The sequence below is a fragment of the Microcebus murinus genome, chromosome 2 (genome assembly GCF_040939455.1).
Source record: "Microcebus murinus isolate Inina chromosome 2, M.murinus_Inina_mat1.0, whole genome shotgun sequence".
Classification (NCBI taxonomy): domain Eukaryota; kingdom Metazoa; phylum Chordata; class Mammalia; order Primates; family Cheirogaleidae; genus Microcebus; species Microcebus murinus.
Window position 1 is genome coordinate 22,193,155 of NC_134105.1, and position 20,467 is coordinate 22,213,621.

The 20,467-nt window shown below is 60.6% G+C and overlaps 1 protein-coding gene across 9 annotated transcripts in view; it reads right to left on the reverse strand.

Annotated features, from left to right (window-relative positions):
* The window catches only part of ADGRB2 (adhesion G protein-coupled receptor B2), a 36,256-nt gene that overhangs the window by 8,857 nt on the left and 6,932 nt on the right, over positions 1-20,467 (reverse strand). For 5 of the 9 annotated variants that reach the window (XM_075995981.1, XM_075995977.1, XM_075995979.1 and 2 more), the window contains 19 exons: positions 19,423-20,239; positions 8,630-8,713; positions 8,181-8,345; positions 6,799-6,963; positions 6,045-6,209; positions 5,794-5,961; positions 5,615-5,716; positions 5,351-5,457; positions 4,349-4,543; positions 4,135-4,203; positions 3,955-4,063; positions 3,273-3,600; positions 2,837-2,942; positions 2,597-2,640; positions 2,214-2,340; positions 1,734-1,837; positions 1,535-1,637; positions 666-816; positions 414-483 (listed from right to left, as the gene is read on the reverse strand). In XM_075995981.1, coding sequence (XP_075852096.1) covers positions 414-483; positions 666-816; positions 1,535-1,637; positions 1,734-1,837; positions 2,214-2,340; positions 2,597-2,640; positions 2,837-2,942; positions 3,273-3,600; positions 3,955-4,063; positions 4,135-4,203; positions 4,349-4,543; positions 5,351-5,457; positions 5,615-5,716; positions 5,794-5,961; positions 6,045-6,209; positions 6,799-6,963; positions 8,181-8,345; positions 8,630-8,713; positions 19,423-20,224 — 3,164 coding nt within the window. In that variant the 5' untranslated portion in view covers positions 20,225-20,239. Of the gene's footprint in view, positions 1-413; positions 484-665; positions 817-1,534; positions 1,638-1,733; positions 1,838-2,213; positions 2,341-2,596; positions 2,641-2,836; positions 2,943-3,272; positions 3,601-3,954; positions 4,064-4,134; positions 4,204-4,348; positions 4,544-5,350; positions 5,458-5,614; positions 5,717-5,793; positions 5,962-6,044; positions 6,210-6,798; positions 6,964-8,180; positions 8,346-8,629; positions 8,714-19,422; positions 20,240-20,467 lie in introns of those variants that run through there. The other 4 variants (XM_075995987.1, XM_075995986.1, XM_075995984.1 and 1 more) reach the window with 1 other exon arrangement.

Below are 20,467 nucleotides of genomic sequence, written 5' to 3' on the forward strand. Positions count from 1 at the left end.
GTGTCAGACACCCAACAGGCTCCCTCACCACCCTCCAAGCCCACCCCTCAGGCCCCCCAGGCCACTGTGCCCACATCACCAATGGAGGCCACGCCCAGGCAGGATGGGAGGGAGTCCCTGGCTCTTGCTAAGCCTCAGTTTCCCCTCCAACCAAGGTCAAGAACATCAGGCCTGGCCCCTAAGGCTACCATGGGGATGGAACAAGGCTGAGCCCTAAGCTAATAGAATATTCCAGCACATTCTTTTATAGTCAGAAAAACTGAAGCTCAGAGATGGGGAGGAATTTGCCCGAAGACCCTCAACAGGCGTGGGCCAGGATTTCAGCCCAAGAAGGCCTGATGCCCAGCCCAGTTCCCTGACCCCCACCTGCAGATCCACTGACCCCCACTGCCCACCACGGGAGGCTCACGTACTAGCTGGATGTACCGTATCCTTTGGTTCGGGTAAAGCCGACAGACACGGCCACCACCAGGGCAGGCAGACCTGGGGGAGCGGGGGCGCCAGAGTGAGACAGCTGCTGGTCTTCAGGGCCCCCTCGATCTCCCAGACTCCCAGCCCAGCTGACCCCGGCACCCAGAGAGCTGGGCCAGGGCCAAAGCTGAACCTCTCTCTTTGCCCCTGCCCGCCAAGGCCCAGCGGCAGAGTCCAGCACTGGCCCTGCTCACCCCAGCCCAGGCAGAGGAAGCGCTTGCGAACGAGGCGGGTGCGCATCCGCCCAATGACAGCCAGGTAGGACTGCCAGGCCTCGGTAAGCACCCAGCAAAAGGAGGAGAGAAAGAAGAAGTGCAGGAAGGCAGCCGTCATGGTGCATACGCCCTGCAGGGAGAGGGAACGGGAGGGAGGGGCCCTGAGCAGCCGCCAGGGTGGGAGGCGCCAGGCTTCCCACGCCCCGCTGCTGGGCGCTGCCACGCCTGCCCACCTGAGCCCCGCCCCCCACAGAGCCCTGCCAGGCACCCCCGCCTTCCTGCACCCACACACAGCACGACACAGGCCTGGTGACACACACACAGCACTCGGCATCCAGGGAGGCGGTGGGCAGGCCGCCCACGCACAGACGGGCTGGCAGGGAGCGGGACAGACAGGAGCACCTGCCACGTCACAGCCGGGCGGGCCTTGTGCCTGGCATGCTCGGTGCTGGCACTGTGCAGAGAAGGCCGAGGGGCACAGTCAGCACAGGTCACCCACAGGCAGGTGGCAAAGGAGGCCTTGCTCAGGCTCCCACACGCCTGCAGACGGGAGCAGGCCCAATGCCACCTGCCCGACACATGCGCACCCAGGCGCTCAGCTCACACATGTTCAGTGATGTATACAGACGTTCCTCGCTCGAGTACGCACCGCTCTCCAACGCCTTCACGTATGCTCACACACACTATTTCACACATGCTCTCACCCCCACGTGCAGCTCGGGTGTACACACGGCCAGCACTGAAGGACATACAACACGTAAACACACATCCTGCCACCAGCAGACGCTCTCCGCCCTCTCCCCTTCTCCCCACTCTCACCCCTGGCACCCCCAGGAGCCTGCACCTGCCTTGCTCAGCACCCGGGACTGGCCCACGAGGATCAGGATGTTGGATGCCAGGATGGACAGGCAGAAGTTCAGCAGGATAATGGAGCGTTCAGACTTGATGAACCTGACCGGGCACAGCAGGCAGAGAGAGGCGCTGGCTGCCCTGCCCAAGCTAGTGTGGCTGGCCACCTCCCCGCCACCCCGACTTCGTCAAACCTACCTCCAGAAGGCGGCATAGATGGCGAGCAGGGTGAGCAGCGCCATGCAGGACACTGCGCAGCCGATCACCAGGGGGACCGAGGGGGAGCCCGCCAGCTCCAGGGTCTGGGCAGACATTCAGTGGGTTACCGGGAGAGGGCAGCGTCAGGGCGCCCCGCAGGGTGACACCTTCTTACTGTTGCATGCACGAGTGTGCAGAGCAGACCCAGTCATCCACGTGGACACACACTTACACTCAGTCACCCACGCTCTTCCACATACAACCAGGGGACACACGCAATCAGCCACTGCCACACACCCCAGGCACATGTCATCATTTTGAGCACCATCCAGAGCACAGATACCCATGTGCAACCCCACAAGTGCACCTGAAGATGCACATTTGGCATCACCCAGGTGCCTGCCAACACTGTCACCAATAGCCACTGGCAGTCCAGGGGCCTTTTCACTTGCTCATCTCAGAAGGCTCCCTCCCACTCACCAGGTCCTTGGGCGGCTGGGCCAGCACGGCAAAGGTGGATAGGTGCTGGCACTGGCAGCGGGTGTGAGCTGCCTGGGTCTCCAGGGTCTGGCAGCTCTCGGTGTCCCAGTCCCCCGAGCTGGCATCTCTTGGGTGGGGAGAGATGAAGTGAGCACCAGCCCAGTTCTGCAGCCCCACCCCTGGTGCTGGCCACTGCGCCAGGACAGGATCCAGGGCAAGGCCACATCCATGAGGGAACAGCAGGGAGCCCCAGGATGTGCTCGAGACCCCACAGGCCAAGGATGACACCAAGGAACTCTCTTGCCTTCCAGGCAGGAGAACCCTTTGTGATGAGGGGTCACAGGGCTGTACCCTTCCTCACCCAGAGCTGCCACCCAACTCACGCTCTGGAGTAGTCCCAGCTGGCGCAGCGGGGATCCGTGGTGCCCTGGGAGCAGAAGACATGAGTGCAGTCTAGGGTGGAAACTCACCACCCTGACCTCTGTCCACACCACGGGGGCCACAGCAGCTCCCGCAGGTCAGAGGTTCAGCCTGCCACAAGGGACAGAGCACCTTCCCATCATCAGGACTTTGGCCACCTATGTTGGGGTACACCCTGGGTCCCTGCCTGGGCCTCTACTCACGTTGATGATGTAGGAGAGCTCCACTGTGATGAGAGGCTCAGCTGGAGGCTGGGTTGGGGGCCGCACTGTCACTGTCATCACTCGGGACGCAACGGCCAATGGGGGCCTGGGGGACAGGTACTGAGGTCAGCTCCTGCCAGCAGGTGCCCAGACCCAGTCAGAAACCCTGAAGTTGCTTTGGATGGGGGTGGCAGGGGCTACCAGGGGCCAAAGGCCCAGAGGAGGGGCTAGCTCAGTGGTGCTCAGGGCTGTGCCCGAGGTCTGGAGCTCAGTCCACCACCCCCTGGATGCCGGCACAGCCTCTGGTAGTGGCACTGATGTCTTTGAGAAGCCCCTGTGTCCAGAGCCCAGCCAGGGGTCCCTGAGGATACAGGGAATCCCTTCACAGCCAGCAGAGGACCTTCCACGGCCCTACCCACCCAACCCTGAGACTCACCTGGGGGGTGGCAGGATGAGGCCAAGGGTGCGGTAGAGCACAGCACCAATCACAAAGTAGGAGGACTCATCTGGGTCTGCCGGGAGGAGGCGCTGGTGGGAGTGGCCTGGGCCAGGGGCCACTGTTCCTGGGCCCCTCCCCCTGCCAGGGCTGCCTGAGACAGTGGATGCGGCTGGCTTCCCTGGGGAGGAGAGGCTGAGCACCTCCTTGGGTAGGAAGAGGCGGTCCTCTGAGTGCCGCACCCAGTCCTTCATGCCCCGGCGGCCCCGCATGGGGAACGTGATGTCGCTGGATACGGCCGAGACAGGCTCGCGCTGAATGCTGATCACTGCAGTGGGAGGAGGGCGGGCAGACCGCACCGGAGACAGACAGAAGGATGGAGACAGAGGGGGACAGACCCGGGGAAGAGAGAGATATGGAGAGACACGTACCAGGGAAGGTAGACACAGACACCGAGGTTGGTACAAGCCCAGAGGAGGAGGCCAGGCACACACACGGACAACAGAGATGAAGGAGAGGAAGAACGTGGAGAGAAAGACGCAGATACGGGGTTAAATGGGGGAAAGACGAGCCCAGGAGAGAGAGAGAGAGAAATAGTAAGAGCCCTTCAGAAACCATCCCTCACCGACGGTGGTCTGGGTTATGCCACCTCTGCCCCTCCTCCCTGCCTGCCTCCTTGTACCCAGATTGTCCGTGACAATCAGAGAGCTCTGGAAGGCCTTGAGAGCATCGCCCACCAGGTGAATGAAGTCTTCCACGACACGGAGCAGGTGCACAGAGCCAGGGGACACCTGGAGACAGAGCGTGTAAGGGCCCAAGGCAGGGCAGGGCGGGGGGAGAAGCCAGAAGCTGTGCCCCACACCTGCTGAGCGTCGTCCCACTTCTCCTTGTTCTCTGCGTCCACCATGAAGCTCACCACCTGGAAGAAGCGCTGGGGAGAGAGCGAAGAGTGTCAGGGGTTCTGAGCCCCAGGGAACAGCCACCATTGCCACCCTCGGCAGACTCTGCCCAGCCTCTCCCTGCAGTTTGGGGCTCCACCCTCAGCCCTCCTTCCTCCTGGCAGCACAGGACGGTACCTGTACATCATCGGCCGAGGGCACGTAGGTGGCCCTCTTAAAGGTGTCAGTGACGTTCCTTAGAATGTCCACGGAGAAGAGCAGATCTCCGCTGTAGTAGGTGCGCCGGGCCAGCAGCTCCTGCAGGCTGCGCACCACCTGTGACATGCCCTCGCCGGCCAGCATGCGCTGCCCCTTGGCCAGGTGCTCCCGAAGCTGCAGGTGACACGGGGGCTGCTGTTACTGAAGTGTCGTGAGCTGGGACCAGACCCTGGCCCATTCCACTCCATTCCACCCACTGCTTGAAGCCGTGGGGAGAGCGAGGGAGAAAGGGTCAGAGATGCTCAAAGGGGCTCAGTGGGGAGACAGAGTCCAAGAAAGAGACTCATAAAGAGAGAGAGAATCCCAAAAGATACTTTAAAAGAGACTGAAATAGAAACATCTAGAGAAAAACGGTGCTCAGATGTACACATAAAAGATGATAAGCACAGTGTGGGAACAGGGTACCTCCCTATCCCAAAGGGGTCACGCACATTCTGGAGTGTAATGAGCGTGTGGCGTGCACACACACACACGCACACTCTCTCTTTCAAACACAAGCTCGAAATGCAAAGGCACAACAAATACCCAATTATAGGCAGACCAACATGGACACACGCTCGCTGACACCACCTCACCCCACGACAGGCACTAGGCTGGGCACTAGGGATACAAAAACAAATCCAACTTTGCCCCTGCCTTCAAGGAGGCCCCAGCCTAGCAGGGCACACAGACAAGCACCTAAGTGACTGAGAAGCTCAGGGTGCTGCAGGAACAGAGGGGTAGGCACCGGGGATAAAAGAAGACGTCTGAGAGTCAGGCGTTGAGGTATGAGTAGGAGTTTGCCAGACGAGAGAGGCACAGCCAGGCAGAAGTGGGCACAGCATATGCCAAAGCACGTGGGAGTGAGAATCAAGCTCCCTCCACCCCCAGCAGAGTCTGGGACGGATCCTGTGGTGCCCCCGCCCAGCAGGGCACACTCACTGACAGATAAAGGTAGCGGTACTCGTGGGAGATGCAGCGGGCAAAGCTGGGCAGTCCCCAGTACGCCACACCCTGGGCACTGAGGAGACAGCGGCGGCTGGCAGACCCTGCAGGGCGACAGGACGGAGGGCTGGGAACGGAGACAGAGCTCGCACCCGCATTCCTCCACGCCTCAGGACGGAAGCTCGAAGGGCTGGGGGCCGAGGAAGGGCAGCAGGAATGGCCGGGTGGGTGGGGTCTGCAGGAAGGGCTGCCCCCTCTAACCTGAGGCGTTTGGGGGACACTTGTTGTAGATGATCTCGCCGGCAGCCGCCTTCTTCCATGTCATCAGCATCACATACTCGTCCCTGCACATCTCATGGAAGGCTGGGGGTGCAGGGGAAGGGTTCAGCCAGGACCACATGCCTGTCCCCCAGAGCCCCCTGGGGTCGCGCGGGAAGTACCTGGACACCTCTTCTCGCTGCAGGGCTTCACCTCCTCACCGGTGCCCTCGCAAGGGTAGCCCTGTGTACCTGTGGCCTGGCACATGCGGAAGCGGCGCTGCCAGCCTGTGTCACACGTCTTGGAGCACAGGCTCCATGCGTTCCACGGCCCCCACTTGCCATCAGCAGCTGTGGGAGAGGGGGGGACATGAGTGGCCCTGGCTACCCCCAGGGCCAGGGCTGCCACCTGCCACCCCAGACCCAGCACTCACCCGGGCACTCGACGTTGCTGCACTCCCGGGTGTCAGTGAGGGCACCCGTGCACGTGGCCCAGGCTGGGCCCGCTATGCTGCACTTTCGGCTGCGCTGCTGGGTCCCGTTGGCACAGGATGTGGAACATGGGCCCCAGGGACCCCATTCTAGCCACTGGCCTTCCACTGCATGGGGAGACACAAGCGGGGGTGGCTGTTGAGCAGGGTGTGTGATGGCGGGGTTGGGGGGTGAGGGCCGAGTACCACAGGGAGGCTGCAAAGCCTGCTGGAGCCAGGCCAGACGGTAGCAGGGGGCTATGACTAGAGGCTGGAGTGGCAGGTGGTGCCTGGGCCTCCTCCTGCCTGCCTGCACCAGCTAGGAACACAGGACTCCTCTCCACGCAGCACCAAGGCACCAGCTCTGGCTAAGGAGAGGGCTGCAGGGGTGGCCTCTGATCTTAGCTAGCACTTCAGCCCAGCTTGTGTTCCTGTCACAGCCCAGCAGGCCATGGGTATCAAGGTGCTATGGACAGCAAGGGCAGCCCAGGGCTCAGAGGAAGAGTGGCCCCCTTTGACAAGGTCACAGTGTGTCAACCCAAGTCAGGGCTGGGTGTCACCTCCCAAACTGGCAGGTATACTTCTCCAGTCTCCCCATGCTTGGTCAAAGTTTATGGGGTCTCCAGGGCAGGGCACTGGACCTGACTGCCTCCCCTGGGTCTCCCAACCCCCACCCAGCTGGACAGCGCCCGTCTGGAAGTACGTGGGCGCTACTGACCCGGGCAGGCGGCCATACTGCAGAGCTTAGTCTGCAGCTCGGGACCCTCGCAGGCCTTGCCGCCGTGCTGGGGGGGCACGCAGGTCCGCATCCGGCTCCGGGACCCCCGCCCGCAGCTGCGGGAGCACAGGCTCCAGGACCCCCACTCCTCCCACACGCCGTGCACTGCAAGGAAGCACGTGGCCGGTGGCTGGGCGGCACCTTGGCCCGACCACCGCCAGTGCCTGCCCATCCGCCCGCCAATCAGGAGCTCCGCAGCTCTGCGGCCGCTCCTTATTGGCTCCGTCCTGGGTTCTGTTGCCAGGGTGATATCCCAGGACCTCAGGAAGCCGCCCTCTGAGGGAACACGGAAGACACAGCCTTCTGGTCTCCCAACTCCCACGGGACAGCCCATGTGGACACCCAAACAAGGAAACTAGGACCCACCCAGGAGGTGAACCAGGGGTCCTCCTCTCCTGGGAAAACCCAGGAAAGGACCCAAGATCCACCCCACTCCACCCCTCCCCAGCCCACTCCCAGACCCAGAGCCCGAATCCAACATGGCAGGCCTGGGGCAAGAGACATGCCCCTCCCAGCCCCAAGCGCATGGACACACAAAGAAACATGAACCTCTACACGGACACCAACACATCAGCTCACACGCTGGAACACAGCTCTGCCCCAGCCCTTTGCAAGCTCCTGCCACACGCCCAGGTACCAAGAGCCCTCCCCAAGCAGGCCCTACTCTAAATCCACTGCAAGAGCTGGCGTGGCCTACGCACTTCACCCCCGTGGGGAGCAAGGAGCAGGCCTGGCTGAAGCTGCCCTGCCCCGCAGGTCACCACCTGTCCCAGGCAGGCACATGCATTTCCTCAACAACTACATGCTCAACTGAGGAGGGCTTAAGGGTCTAAGAGAAGCTCCCTGGGGAGGAGGAGCCCAGAGAAAGAAGGAGATGGTCAGGGAAGACTTCATTTAAAACAAAATGTGGCATTTGTCTTAGATCATAAAGGACATGTTGGATTTGAATAGCCAAGGTTGGCGGGGCTGGGGGAGTGGGGGAAGAATAAGCAAATGCAGGGTGGTGGGAAAGTGCAAGGGCTGCCGGTGTGGCCAGAGCGCAGGGAACACGGAGGACAAGGAGGGTAAGAAGACGAGCCTTGATTACCAGGACGCAGGCATCAGGGGAATGGCGTGCCCAGAACGGAGCCCAGCGGTATGGGCCCTGGTCTGATTCATCTGTGTCCCCAGTGCCTTGGGGCGAGCTGGCATGGTGTTGGGGACAGTCAGGTTTGTTGAATGAAAGGAGGAGGGATCCAACCAATTTGGAAGATTAATCTGCCCAAGTCCCAGGCAGGACCTAACCCTGCAGGCAGTCAGGGCAGGGAGGAGGACGGGCATACCTGGGCAGGTGGCTGAATTGTTGCAGGGCCGGGTCTCCCGCAGGGGCCCGCTGCACAGGGTCCCATAGGGGGAGGACACACAGGAGCGGGTCCGCACCTGCAGACCCTGCCCACACGTCAGGGAACACACGCTCCACGGGGACCACTCCTCAGCCGCTGGGTCGCCTACGAGAGAGGGACAGCGTCGGCGGCAGGGGGCACCTCCCAAGCACTCAGTCTCATAGGGCACCAGCATGGCGGGTGAGGGTGGGCATCAGAGGGACCCTCCTACCCTGATCCCAGTGACGGGCTCTTCAGGAGGCAACCCAGCCCTGCCCACAGGCCTCAAGTGGCAGAGAGACGCGACTGAGCTCCAGGACACAGACAGACGGGCACACGCCAAGCACACAAGCCACCAGACGCCACACAGTCGGGCCTGCCGCAGAGGACGGGAGGCGGGCCCGAGTTACCTGTCTGCGCCATGTATAACCCAGGCTCATCTGCAGACCTCGGCCACTGGGTTTTCACCTTCGGTTCCTCTTCCGGCTCCTCACCTGGAACACGGAGGTGGTGGCAGGGGCTCAGCAAATGGCACACAGCCTGAGGGACCGAATCAACTGCAGGTGATGCTGAGACAGCATCATGTCCTGCCCCCCGCCCACCACCACCATTTTGCAGATTAGGAAACTGAGGCTCAGAAGGCTAAACAAGACTCGCCCATGGCCTCACAGCCATCTTTTCCGCCTCTTGCCTCAGCCAGACAGGGGCAGACGGAGGGTAGTGGCCGTTCACGTTAACACGCTCTGGGGAGGCTTCTGGGCCCAGCGCTGCCCACACCCGTCTCCTTTGACCCTCTCACTGGGACACAGGGACAGCCACCTCTGCTCAGGGGTGAGGAAACTGAGGGCCAGATGAGGAAGTGCTTTGTCCAAGAGCACACAGCTCAGTGAGCCCGAAGCCCAGGCTCCTTCACTCACAGGGCTGACTTCTAGGGGCTGACAGAAGAGCCAAGCTGAGCAGCTGTGGCCCCCACAAGTCTGTCTCTGGGACACAGTCATGCTGGGCCAGGGGCTGAGTCCTGGGCCCAGAGTCTGCTCCCCAAGCAACACTGGACTGTGACCTGCAGGCACGGGTCAGAATCCTGGTCCTCTGATACCCAATGCTGCTCCTCTGACACCTAAGGGGCCTGGGGCAGGAGCCTACACCCGACAGGGCTCCTCCCACTGCCCTGCAGCCAGGAGAGCAGCAGGCGCTCCAGAGGGCCGGCTGCCTCGGCCCTGGCCTCGACAGGCTCTCGGCCACCCTGATTCATGTGTCTTGTCCGGGCCTTGGAAACCCCAGCGGCCCTGGAGGCTTCCATTCTCCAAAGCCTGCCCCTCCCGCACAGACGTGAGCCCATCTAGGCCCCTCCCACAGCGGGGTAGTGGGAGAGGGGCAGCCCATACACAGGCTGCTGGGCAGGTAGGCCTGGAACAGCATTTGGGGACAGGGCTCAGCCATATGCTGTCCCCAGCCCAGAAGGTACTCCTCTCCTCCCACTCCCAGGGCCTTTCCTGTTTCTGGAAGCCAGGCCAGCCCCCTGTAGAGGGGCACTCTGAGTTGGAAGGGCCTGCTGCCCAGCCAGGGCTCTGCGTCTGAGAGGAAGCTCTTCCTGAGCAGGTGTGAAGGGTGGCCGCCCAGCCCAGCTCCTGGGCTCCTCAACCCAGCGCCTTTCCTTCCACTTCCGCCCTCAGCCCCAGGGCCCGATCCATGTGGTCCCTAAAACTTCTCCATCTCTGAAGCCTGGCCCCCCAGAACAGCCCTGGAGTTGGACAACTCTGGAGCCCAACGGGGCGTGGACACTGACCAGCTGCCCAGCCTTGGGCAGGTCCCTGTGCCTCTCTGACCCTGCTTCCTCCTCTGAGAATGACATCCACGACCCCCGCCTCAAGGACTGATGCGAGGCCCCCCGATAGGAGCCCCGGAGCTCTCGGTACCGTGCTCGGCATAGGGCAATGCGAGAGGTCAGCAACTGTCTGGTTTATTTTTACCATCTCCCCTCTGCTCACGGCCTCCACCTCTCCCACTCCCACATGCCACCCTCCCTCCCTTCGAGCAGCATCTGCGATCCCTGCCAGCTCCACCTCGGACCCTGCGTCCCTGGGGACCATGGAGGAGGTGCCGGGGCCACGTCTCCCAGTGCTGCGAGCCCCTCACCCAGCCTCTCCGCCACGCCCGCTCAGCCGTTCCCAGCCCCGGAGCCGTGTGACAAGCCACTTCTCCACGCCCACCCCCAGGCTGCTGAAGAAACCTACGGCTGTGCCAACTGGCACCGAGACAGATTCAGGGGCTCCACATCCGCCGGGCACCGAGGGCTTCTCAGCAGCCCTCCTTGGCTCCGTGCCTTCCTCATTCCCTGCCGTGGCCATGCTGGCCCTTGTCCTCTCCCCTCCAGCCCCTCTCTGCCCACTCTCAGCAACCACCTCCTTCACGGAGAAAGTGGGGGCTGTGATGGGGGCCCCGGCTTGGTGCCCCATCACTCCAACTCCCGGCTGCCTGCAGCCCTTCTCCCCGCAGAGCCCCCGCCAGGCCCTGTGTCCCTCTCCCACCCCTGTCCCAGGACGGCTCCAGCCGCCTGCCCCTCTCTCATCTGCACCTCTCAGCACTCTCTCCCCCTGGCGGCCCAGGACCGGGCCCTCGCTCGCCCCACCACAGTGCCTGTCCTCAGCTGGCACTCCGGCTTCTCACCTGCCGCTCACTTCCTGGCTCAAATGTCACCTTCCCTGTGAATCCACTGCACTCTGGCTTCTGCCCACATCTTTCCGCTGAGTCTGTTCTTGACAAAGTCGCCAACGCCCTCCTCGTTGCTGATCCTACGGACACTTTGCGGCCTTGGCTCGCTTGGCCCCCAGCAGCGTTTGGTCCTGTTGACTCTTCCTGCCGTGAAATGCTCTCCTCCCTGACTCTCTGGTTTCCTCCCACCTCTCTGGCCACTCTGTCCCGCCTCCCTGACTGGTCTGTTTGCCTGCTGCTTCCCACATCGGGCATCCACACTGTGACCTGTTTGCACTGCACACACACCCCCACGGCTCAATCAGCCCCCTGGGAACCCATGCTCCCAAGCCCTGCTGCCAGCCCTGCCTCTCCTGCCCTCCACTCCTGCATGTCCTCCCTCCTGGACAGCGCTCCTGGCCATCAAACTCAGCACACCCAAAACAGGATCATCATCTCCTCTCAAACTTCTGCTTGTTCTCTCCCTTCTTTGCCTGGAAAACTCCTACTCAACCTTCAAAACCCACCTCAAATGACCTGTCATTTATGAAGACTTCCCTGTTGTCCATTCCCTAGGCAGAGCTGGCTGTCCCGTCTCCATGTGCCCTTTCATCTTACACGGTTCCATCTTCTGACTGTCTGAAATGCCCCTAACTCCCCATCCTGAGCCCTTTGAGGGAACACTATATGTGAGTCATCGCCCTGACCCTAGTAAATGCCAGCACAGAACCCATCCCAGAGAAATTTCAATAAATAAACACCAATGAACACGTTCCTAGCTTCCCCTTCAACAGGGTCACTGGAAATGGTCATTTATAATCTTGACAACCCCCCCACCCCCGCAAGGGATCAGCTCTGCCCAGCAGGGCCAGCAGCACAGGGTTGATACACCCGCTGCACTGAAGGTACCGCTGAGACAGGCTCAAGACAGGGCTCCCAGGCCTTCTACCTACACCGCCCGCAAGCGTGACATCCCTTTATCCATAAACGCTATGGAGACGCAAACCTAGCTGAGGTCCTCTCGTCCAACGCCTGCTTTGGTGCATTGCCCATCACCACAACTGGGGCGTCCCGATCAGCCAGCCTGCTGTCCAGTGAGCACATCAAACAAGGACATGAGAGAGACCAGCCCAACCTGCTGTCGTGGCCTCACACTGCTTCCTGTGGTCCCCACGTCCTCCTCTAACTGCTCACCCGCCATTTACTGGCCAGCCCCGCAATGAAACTGCAGCTGGGGGTGGGTGGGGTCATCAGTGGTTCCCAGAATCCACTCTGTTTGAAAATCAGAACATGTCCCAGGTCCTGTGTTTGGGCCTCTCTCCCAGACTCCTGATCTAGAACAGAGAGGGAAAGGAACAAGCCCAAGGCCACACAGCCGGGCCCTACACTGACTGCCCTCCTCACCCACCCTCAGAGGAGAGGCAGCAGTTTATGTCCCACACCAAGGACAGCCAGTCCTCCCTAAACGGGGAACAGACAGATAAGACCAGAGGTATCATCTACTGAAATAAACGTTTATTCAGCACACACCACGTGAGGCCCCAGCCAGCTCTGGGCCCCAAACAGGGCAGACCCGAGAGGGAGAAGATGTCAGATGCCCCTTGGTTCACCAGGCAGCGTCTGGGAGGACGAGAAGGGACCCACTGCCACAAGAAGGGTGGCAGTGCCCCGAGACGCCCTGAGTGGCCCGCTCAGCATGCTCACTGGAGCCGGGGCAGACGCCTGCAGTCCTGCACTCTACCAGCCTCCCCAGGGACTGCCAGTCGTGGGCACAGACAGACGTGCTGCCTGGGACACACTTCCCCACCCGACCACCTGACGACCTCTTAACTGCTCCGTTTTGAAAAAGGCAGCATTGACTAAACAACTCCCGTGTGCCAGTCACTGCACTCTCTGCGTCACCTCGTTTAACCCTCACTCGGCTCGGTTTCTCCCGTGTTACTAACGAGAAACGAGGCTCCAAGATCTCACAGTGGAGAGAGATTGAGGTGGGACTCGAACCCAGGCCTGCCTGATGCTGCAGGCCACGCCCTTTCCACTGAACTGCACTGGCTCTAACAAAATGTGACTCAACTTGGAGCTCCTTGGAGATACCTTCTCTAATTCCCATGGAGCTCCGAGTGTCTCGCCCACCCCAAACCCCCTGTCCTTGCCTGTTACTCTGTTTTTGTGCCACTGTCTAATTGTTCCTTGGCACATCTGCGCCCCTCCCCCCACATGAGCCTGCCTCCTCCGGGGCCTCCAAAGTGATCCCCTGGGATCTCGGCTCCAGCCGCACTCCCCTGCAGAGGGGCCCTCAGTGGCTCCCCCTCTTCTATAGCCACAGCGTAAACCTGTGAGCCTGGCATGCTCCGGCCCCTGCTGACCTGCTCAATCCTGTCCTCCTCATCCCACTGGGCAGCCAAGCACACCGCAAGGCCATGTGGACTGGTGGGAAGGGCACAGAGTCGGGGCCAGGCAGACGTGGGTTGGACTCCCAGCTCTGCCACCATCTTGCTGTGTGCCCTTGGGCAAGTCACCTCATCTCTCTGAGCTTTAGATTCTTCAGCTGAAAGTAAGAATGACACTTCCTACCACAGAGGTTCATACAGAGAATTAAATGAAACCAGAGATGCAGACTACTCAGAGCGCAACAAACTCTCAACAAAAAGGAGAGCTTAGCCCTTTTTGTTAGCCCTTGAACATGCAAATGCTCTCCTCTCTCCACACATCTGCCAGTGGTGTTCCCTGCCTTTGGAATACCCTTCCCTCCATCTCAATCTGCCAAAATCTTCCACATGTCAGATGCCCCCTCCTCCAGGAAGCCTTCATGGGTTGCCACACAGGGGTTTGGAGATGAGACCCCCTTTTCTGTGCCTAGTCCCCAGGCCACCTCCTGCTACAGCTTTGAGTATCTGAGCTCACCCTTCCCGTGGACCCCAAGGGAAGATCTCAATCTCTTGAGCCCTGCTTGCTCAGAGGGTCTGGATTCTGAAAAGATGGGCATTTGGCAAACCTGGGCCAGATGTTCCTGGGGGTTCTTCTACCCCAACCACACAGAGGCCCCTTTGCCTGACCCCGGGTACTGGCAGGCAGGGTGGGCACAGGCCGTTTGTCACTTGCACAGGACCACAGACACCTGCTACGCTGTGCTCCATAGGCCCTGCCCCCCAACTCCATGCAGTCCTGCCCCCTCAGCCTATGTCAGGAATGTGTTAAAAATAACCACAATAATCATCACTTCCACAGGGAGAAAGCCTTGCGATTTACAAAGCAGTCCTCCCTTCCCAGGGCTCTCTGCCTCCTCCTTGAGGCTAGCCCCAGAGCCCTGAGCGGGCACCAACTGATCTGTCGTGTCCCTCTATGGCTCCCCACCCACACCAGTGCTTCTTGTACCCTACAATGCATCAGAACCCCAGGGGCACAGGCAGAGAGGGAGGTGGCTTTTGAAAATTCCAGGCTCTACCCCTGCAGTCCAATGCAACTGGGTATTCCCATGAGGCCAGGTACACAGCAGCCAGAATCCCAGTCCCCCTCCAGTGACCTCCCTGCCCAAGCTGCCGACCGGTGCCCCCGGCCTCCCACCAGGGCTAGCTGGGTCCCTGCCACCTCCCCGATGTGGCCAGAAGCTCCTCGAGAGCAGGGACTGTGTCTGACTCAGCCTGCCTCCCACACGAGCTCAGTTTCTTGCTGCTGTAAAGCCCTTGGCCAACAGGACAAGGTCCTGGTGTCTCGGGATGGCAGTCCAAACCCTGGCCCCATCTCCCTCCACTAGGGCCACCATCCAGCAGCCGCAGTCTCCTCATAGCTCCTACACTCGGCACATTTCACACCTCCACGCCCTTGCACAGGCTGTTTCCTCTGCCTCGAAAGCCCTTCCTCGTGCGGGCTTTCCCAAAGCACGGGGCGGGGGATGGCTGGGGGCAGCTCGCAGACACGCCATTAAATAACACTGGATCCTGGACTGAGGAAGTCAGGCTCTTTCCAGGGCTCTTTTAATCAGGGTGACTATTTGCCAATTTGTCCGGGACAGTCCGGCTTGTGCCTTTGTCCGGATGTAATTAACCCACCTTCTCCCCTTTATAACCTCAAGTGTCCCTGTTTAGGTGAAAAGTTATGTTGTCACCCTAATCCTTTCAAATGCACGAAAGATAAAGTCTCTGTGCAGTCTTAGACCATAACACATCCCCAACACGTGCTGATTTCTCTTTCTAACAAATGGAGAGGCAGGAAAAGCATCTAGATAGAATTTAATAATGTCGCTTTGTTTTCACTGCAGTTGTTTCTTTAGCTATCCTCTATTGCAGATAAGTGATACTCTTTCTACTTATGATACGAAATTTCTTTTTAATATATTAAATTTAAAAAGTGACTCAATTTAAAGAGAAATTTCACGGGCTAGTGAATTCCTATTCATTCCCCAAAACCCAACTCTGAATCACCTTTAGACTGCCTTCCTCCCCGCTGTGGTCTGATCATCCCTTACTCTTCCTCCTCCCTCGACATCTGGCACGGGCGCACATCGTACACACAACATGAAGTCATGATGATCCCCCAACTATTTATTAGGGATCTGCCACGTGCCAGGCACTGAGCTAAGCACTTACCCACGTCCTCCCGCGTAGTGCTCCCTGTCACTATGGAATAGCTCTCACTACCCCCGTTTTACAGGTGATGAAATGGGGGTGAAATAACTTGTCCACAGGCACACAGCCAGTTACTGGTGGGGTCAGGAATCAAACCCGGGACTGGGTGACAACTTCAGTCTGTGGCCTTGACCACTGCTGAACACTAATGGTCACTCTCTCCTGTTGGAGGGCAGAAAGTATGCCTCGTTGACCTCTGACCTTAGAGTCAGCCAAAGGCCTGGCACAAACTCCGCTCTGATAAAGACGTGAAGATGTGCGTGAGGGACTGGCTGGGACTCAGGCCCTGCTGAGAGGTCCGGGGAGGGCTGTGCCCACTCCCCGTCCTATGAGAATGCACGCAGAACTCCAACAGCACAGGAAGTGCCACTGCATGTGCTAGGGCTCTTCCCAGCCCTTGCTGTCCAAGCCCCAAACAGGCAGGGTGGGCCCCACTGCCTGCCACCAGGGCAGGCCTGCCAGAGGGGACAGCAGGGCCTGAGCACCGAGAGGAGAAAGGCCAATCCTAGGACAGGGCTGGACAGGTCAGGGGCAGCTTCCTAGAGGGGACGGGGCAGGAGCTGAGCTTAGAAGGGTGGGGCAGTTCTGGATAGCCAAGGGCAAAGGGCATTCCAGGGAAGGAGTCTTGAGTGAAAAGCAGGAGTAAATTCCAGAGAAGGCTGACAGCAGGTGGCAGCTGGGTCCAGGGTGGGGCTTGGACACTAGGCTGGCCGTTCGGGCAGCGCTGGGGAGTCGCTGGGGACTGGATCAAGGTGTGACACATAGAGAACTAGGGGTCCTGAGGCCCCAAAAGGGGCAGCATCTTGTCCAGGTCACACAGCAGCAGTGGCAGAGTGGGGAGTGGAACCCACGTTGCCTCCCAGGAGCCCCCAGGCTCCCCTGACGGCCACACCTCGAGAATGGAGCCTGGATGACAGGGAGGGTGAGGCAGCAGCAAGCAGCCAAGGGTGGACAGTGCCCTTGGGGGGAGGCAGGAGTGCAGCAGGTGCCTGCTCAGGATTGGAGGGCAGTGGGCGGGATCTGCAGGCCGGGGGGCCGCCCCGCAGGAGCCAGGCAGGCTCTGCAGCTGGCACTACCTCTGCGACCCGCCTTCCAGCCCCAGCCTCAGCCAGCCTCCGTGCCAGTCCTCCACCAAGCTCCTTCCTGCCTGCCTTCCCGTTCTTCCTTTCCCCCCACTTAACAGATTGCGGCAGCAAGATGGCACAAATTTATGGCTCAACTCACCAAAAATAACAAGAGATCTATCAAAGGCAGTTTGCGTGAAATTAACAGACGCCTGTACCCTCTTGTCAAGTGCACTCGGCTCTGAGGCGGCCCAGGCACTCCGCCTGGTCACTGCCCACCAGCCTCCAGGCCCATTGCTCTTCTGGTACCAACCCAAGCTCACCTTGCTTGGCCTTGCTGTAGATCCTACTCAGGGGTGTCCCAGAGAAGGTGAACACAGCTCCCCCGCCCTAGTGCCCAGCAGACGGGCCAGCACAAGGATCCCACTCTTCCTGTTCACCACCATCCCACGAATCTGCATCTCGATCTGACAGCTCCAGGTGCCAGCCCGTTCTCCTGCAGCCCAGTGGGGAGGAGACGACAGGAGGTATGGAGGGGCCCAAGGGCTTGGCAAAGGTGGTGCTGCCACCAGGCACAGACGGTGCCACAGACCCTCAGACACAGCCTGACACATGGAACAAACTGAGTCTCTCATGCCATCTCTCACAACAGGAAGGCTGGATGGGAGAGAGGAGGTGTCAGAGCAGAAGAGCCTCCTGCCTGCCAGGGGAGGGGAAGGGGCTGTGCCAGCCCAGCTCTGGGCACCAGTGTGCCATGTGAGCCCACTTACGACAGCTGATGCCATATCACCCCATGCCAACTCTCTACAGGGGCCTTCCCTGCAGAGCAATCCCAGGAGACATGCCAAGTAGGACAAGGGACAAGAGCAGAGGTCAGGCTTGGGAAACAGCTGGGAGCCCCAGCTCAGGGCTCCCTGCTCAGAGATGACACCTGGCCTTGTGCCCAGGAAAAATCTGGCATCCAATCTCCACCCATCGCCAGTCCCAGAGGGCCCTGCAGAGGCTGTAATGATGGGGCCCTTCCCATCGCCGGCCCTCTCTGACCCCCGAAGACACCCCAGCTACCAACCAATTCTTGCTTCCGGCTTCAGCCAAGCCCAGCTGGCTGCTCCTGGCTCTGCGCTCCACATGGCAGCCTGCCCGGGGTGCCCGCCCATGAGGGCAGAGCCTTGCTCCAGCCACTGCAGACCACTGGGCTGACGGGCCGCAGGGACAGCAGACAAAAGAGCCCGTCCTCAGCTGAGCACGACGGGGAAGACCCCCACAGAGTGACAGGCAGTGGCAGCCAGGCAGGAAGAGCCATAAACCTCCTGATATACGCCTGGCGTTCTCCGCCGATGTTCGACAAAGAAGCGAAATTCAATTTCTTCCTGCAGGCACTAAATCCCAGGCCAGCCTCCAGGGTCCATAACCTGCCCGCAGTCTGGCTGTCACTAGGACGGCTTCATCGACCGCCGTTAGAGGCCAAGCTAGCCTGGGAGAGAGGCCACAGCAAGGCCACTGGGCACTCGCCGTGGATGGGCATGAGGCCAGACACCTCACGGGGAGGCCAAGAAGGCCCCCTCCAAAGCACTGGGAGAGGGTACTGTCATGATAACTACCCCTCTAATCAATTCAGGGACATCTCCCCATTCCACAGACAAAGAAACTGATGCCTCCCACCAAAAAATAAAGGGATCCACTCAAGGTAACAGTCACAGGCAGTGCCCAACGCTAGGGCGCTCACCTCCAAAGCAAGGATGGGGACAGGCCATACTCTTCCAACACCCCTGGCAGCCCTCACACAAGACGCCCTGCCTCTCGGTGAAATCCAGCTGTCCCTTCCAACTTCTATCCCTGTGATCCTCACAAGAGTAGGCCAGTAGCTGTTATCCCAAATGGGGAAACTGAGGCCCAGAGAGGAGACAGGCCTCTCTGACAGTACCAGAACAGGAGACTAGATGCCAGACCTGCCTCCCTCCCACCTCGTCAGGCCTCCTGGCCAGTCCGCGGCCTGGCACTGGCCAGCGTGCACACAGCATCCAGCTGAGGCACTCGGGCCTCGAAGCTGCAGGAAGTAGGGTGGGCGGAAGGGGGCCATGGCCGAGGGAGCTGGGGTGGGAGTGGGAGCAGGACGCGAGGGCTCGCAGAGCTTTTGCCCAGTCAGCAGGAAGCTCCTGGCAGCTGGCAGCCTCGGTCCCAGAAGACATGGGCCCAGAGGGGGGAGAGAGGGACACTGGGAGCTGAGCCAGCCCGGCCCTCCAAGGCAGCCTGGAAGCTCAGGCCTCGTCACCCAGGCACACTCTTCCTCACCTCCCTCTGCCCCGACCCTGGGGCCACTGCCAAAAAGCACTGACCTACGTGGACAGGAACGCATCCCTGCTCCCTGCCCACTCCAGCCTCCGGGCAAACTTGTCAACGTGCAGTGCCAGGGCCTGCCAGGGTCACTTCCAGCTTTGGGCCTTGTGTACTCGACTCCCTCTGCCTGGAAGGCCCTCGCCACTCCTCTGGCTCATCTCACTTCCACGCGTCCTTCAGATCTCTGTTCCTGCATCATCTCCTTCGGGGTCCTCCCCTGGCCACCCAGTTTGGGGGTCCACTCCTCGGTTTAGATATCACTCTGCCTTATCTGATCTGTGCCCCACATTCATCCACCCAGACTGCAAACCCTTCAAGAGTGAGGTCTGACTCCAATCCATTTTGGTGACCCCAACATCTGAACAAGGCCGAACACAGGTGACATTGGCGAACTACATGAGCGGCCCAGGATCTGCCAGGATGGACACGAGGGGACACCATCAGCCCCTAGAGACCCCACCTCACCCAGGCCCTGCTCAGACTCACCATATCTCATCTCGGTTGTGAATAGATCATTGCTGCTTCCCGAGTGCAAATCGGCCTCGGCAGGTGGGGCTGGGCCCCCGGGCACCAGGGCATTGGACAGGGTGTGGGCGGCAGGAGGGCCTGGAGGCGTGGTGGTGGTGGAGCCAGCCCCTGCCTCGCCAGGGCAGCTGCAGCCCGGCTGGGCAAAGCCACAGGCCCTGCCAGCAGCGCGGCCACACTCCTCACTCCAGCGGCAGAGCACGCCGCAGGTGAACTGGCTGGAGTTGTTGTTGTTGATGAGCAAGACCTCGACAAAGCGGAAGGCCAGGGCCGCAGGCGCCAGCAGGCGCGGGGCCTCCGAGGGCTCAGCCGACAGGCACAGCTGCACGAAGTTCTTGTCGAAGTGCAGGAAGGTAAAGGGGCCCGAGCCGCCACACAGCTCCAACCCCGCTGCCGCCTCCGCCTCCTCCTCCTCCGGCCGCCCCACCTCCGCCTCCGCCTGGGCCACCGCCTCCTCGGGGCTAGGCCGCAGGCAGGTGAAGTTGACCAGGTAGTGGTCCAGGGGCAGCAGGCGGGGGGCGAAGTGTGCGCACACCTGCTCCTGGCGGTTGAAGCGCAGGTAGAGGGAGTACTTGGTGGGGTCGGGGTTCTCCAGGGTCCAGGAGCAGCCCGAGGCGATGGTGGGAAAGAGGTCCTGCAGCGAGAAGGCCCCGTAGAGCACACCCGAGGCCAGGGCAGAGCAGGCACTGGGGGCGGGGTCGAAGGCGGCGGCCAGGCGCAGGGACAGAATCACAGACAGTAAGAGGGGACAGGCTGGGGTCATCCTATGTCCCTTGCCCTGTGGAGAGAGACAGTAGTCAGCGGGCCCCCGGTGCAACCAGCTCTCACCCTCCTATGGCTAGCTGTCGGTAGTGGGCCTCATGCTTAAGACATCGTTCTTTTAAGTCACCCAGGTCCACATGAGTGCTCTGAGACAAGGGACTGGACCTCTCTGAGCCTCAGTTTCCTTACCTGTAAAATGGAGCAATGGTAGTACCTATCTCACAGGTTTCCTACAAGGGTGAAA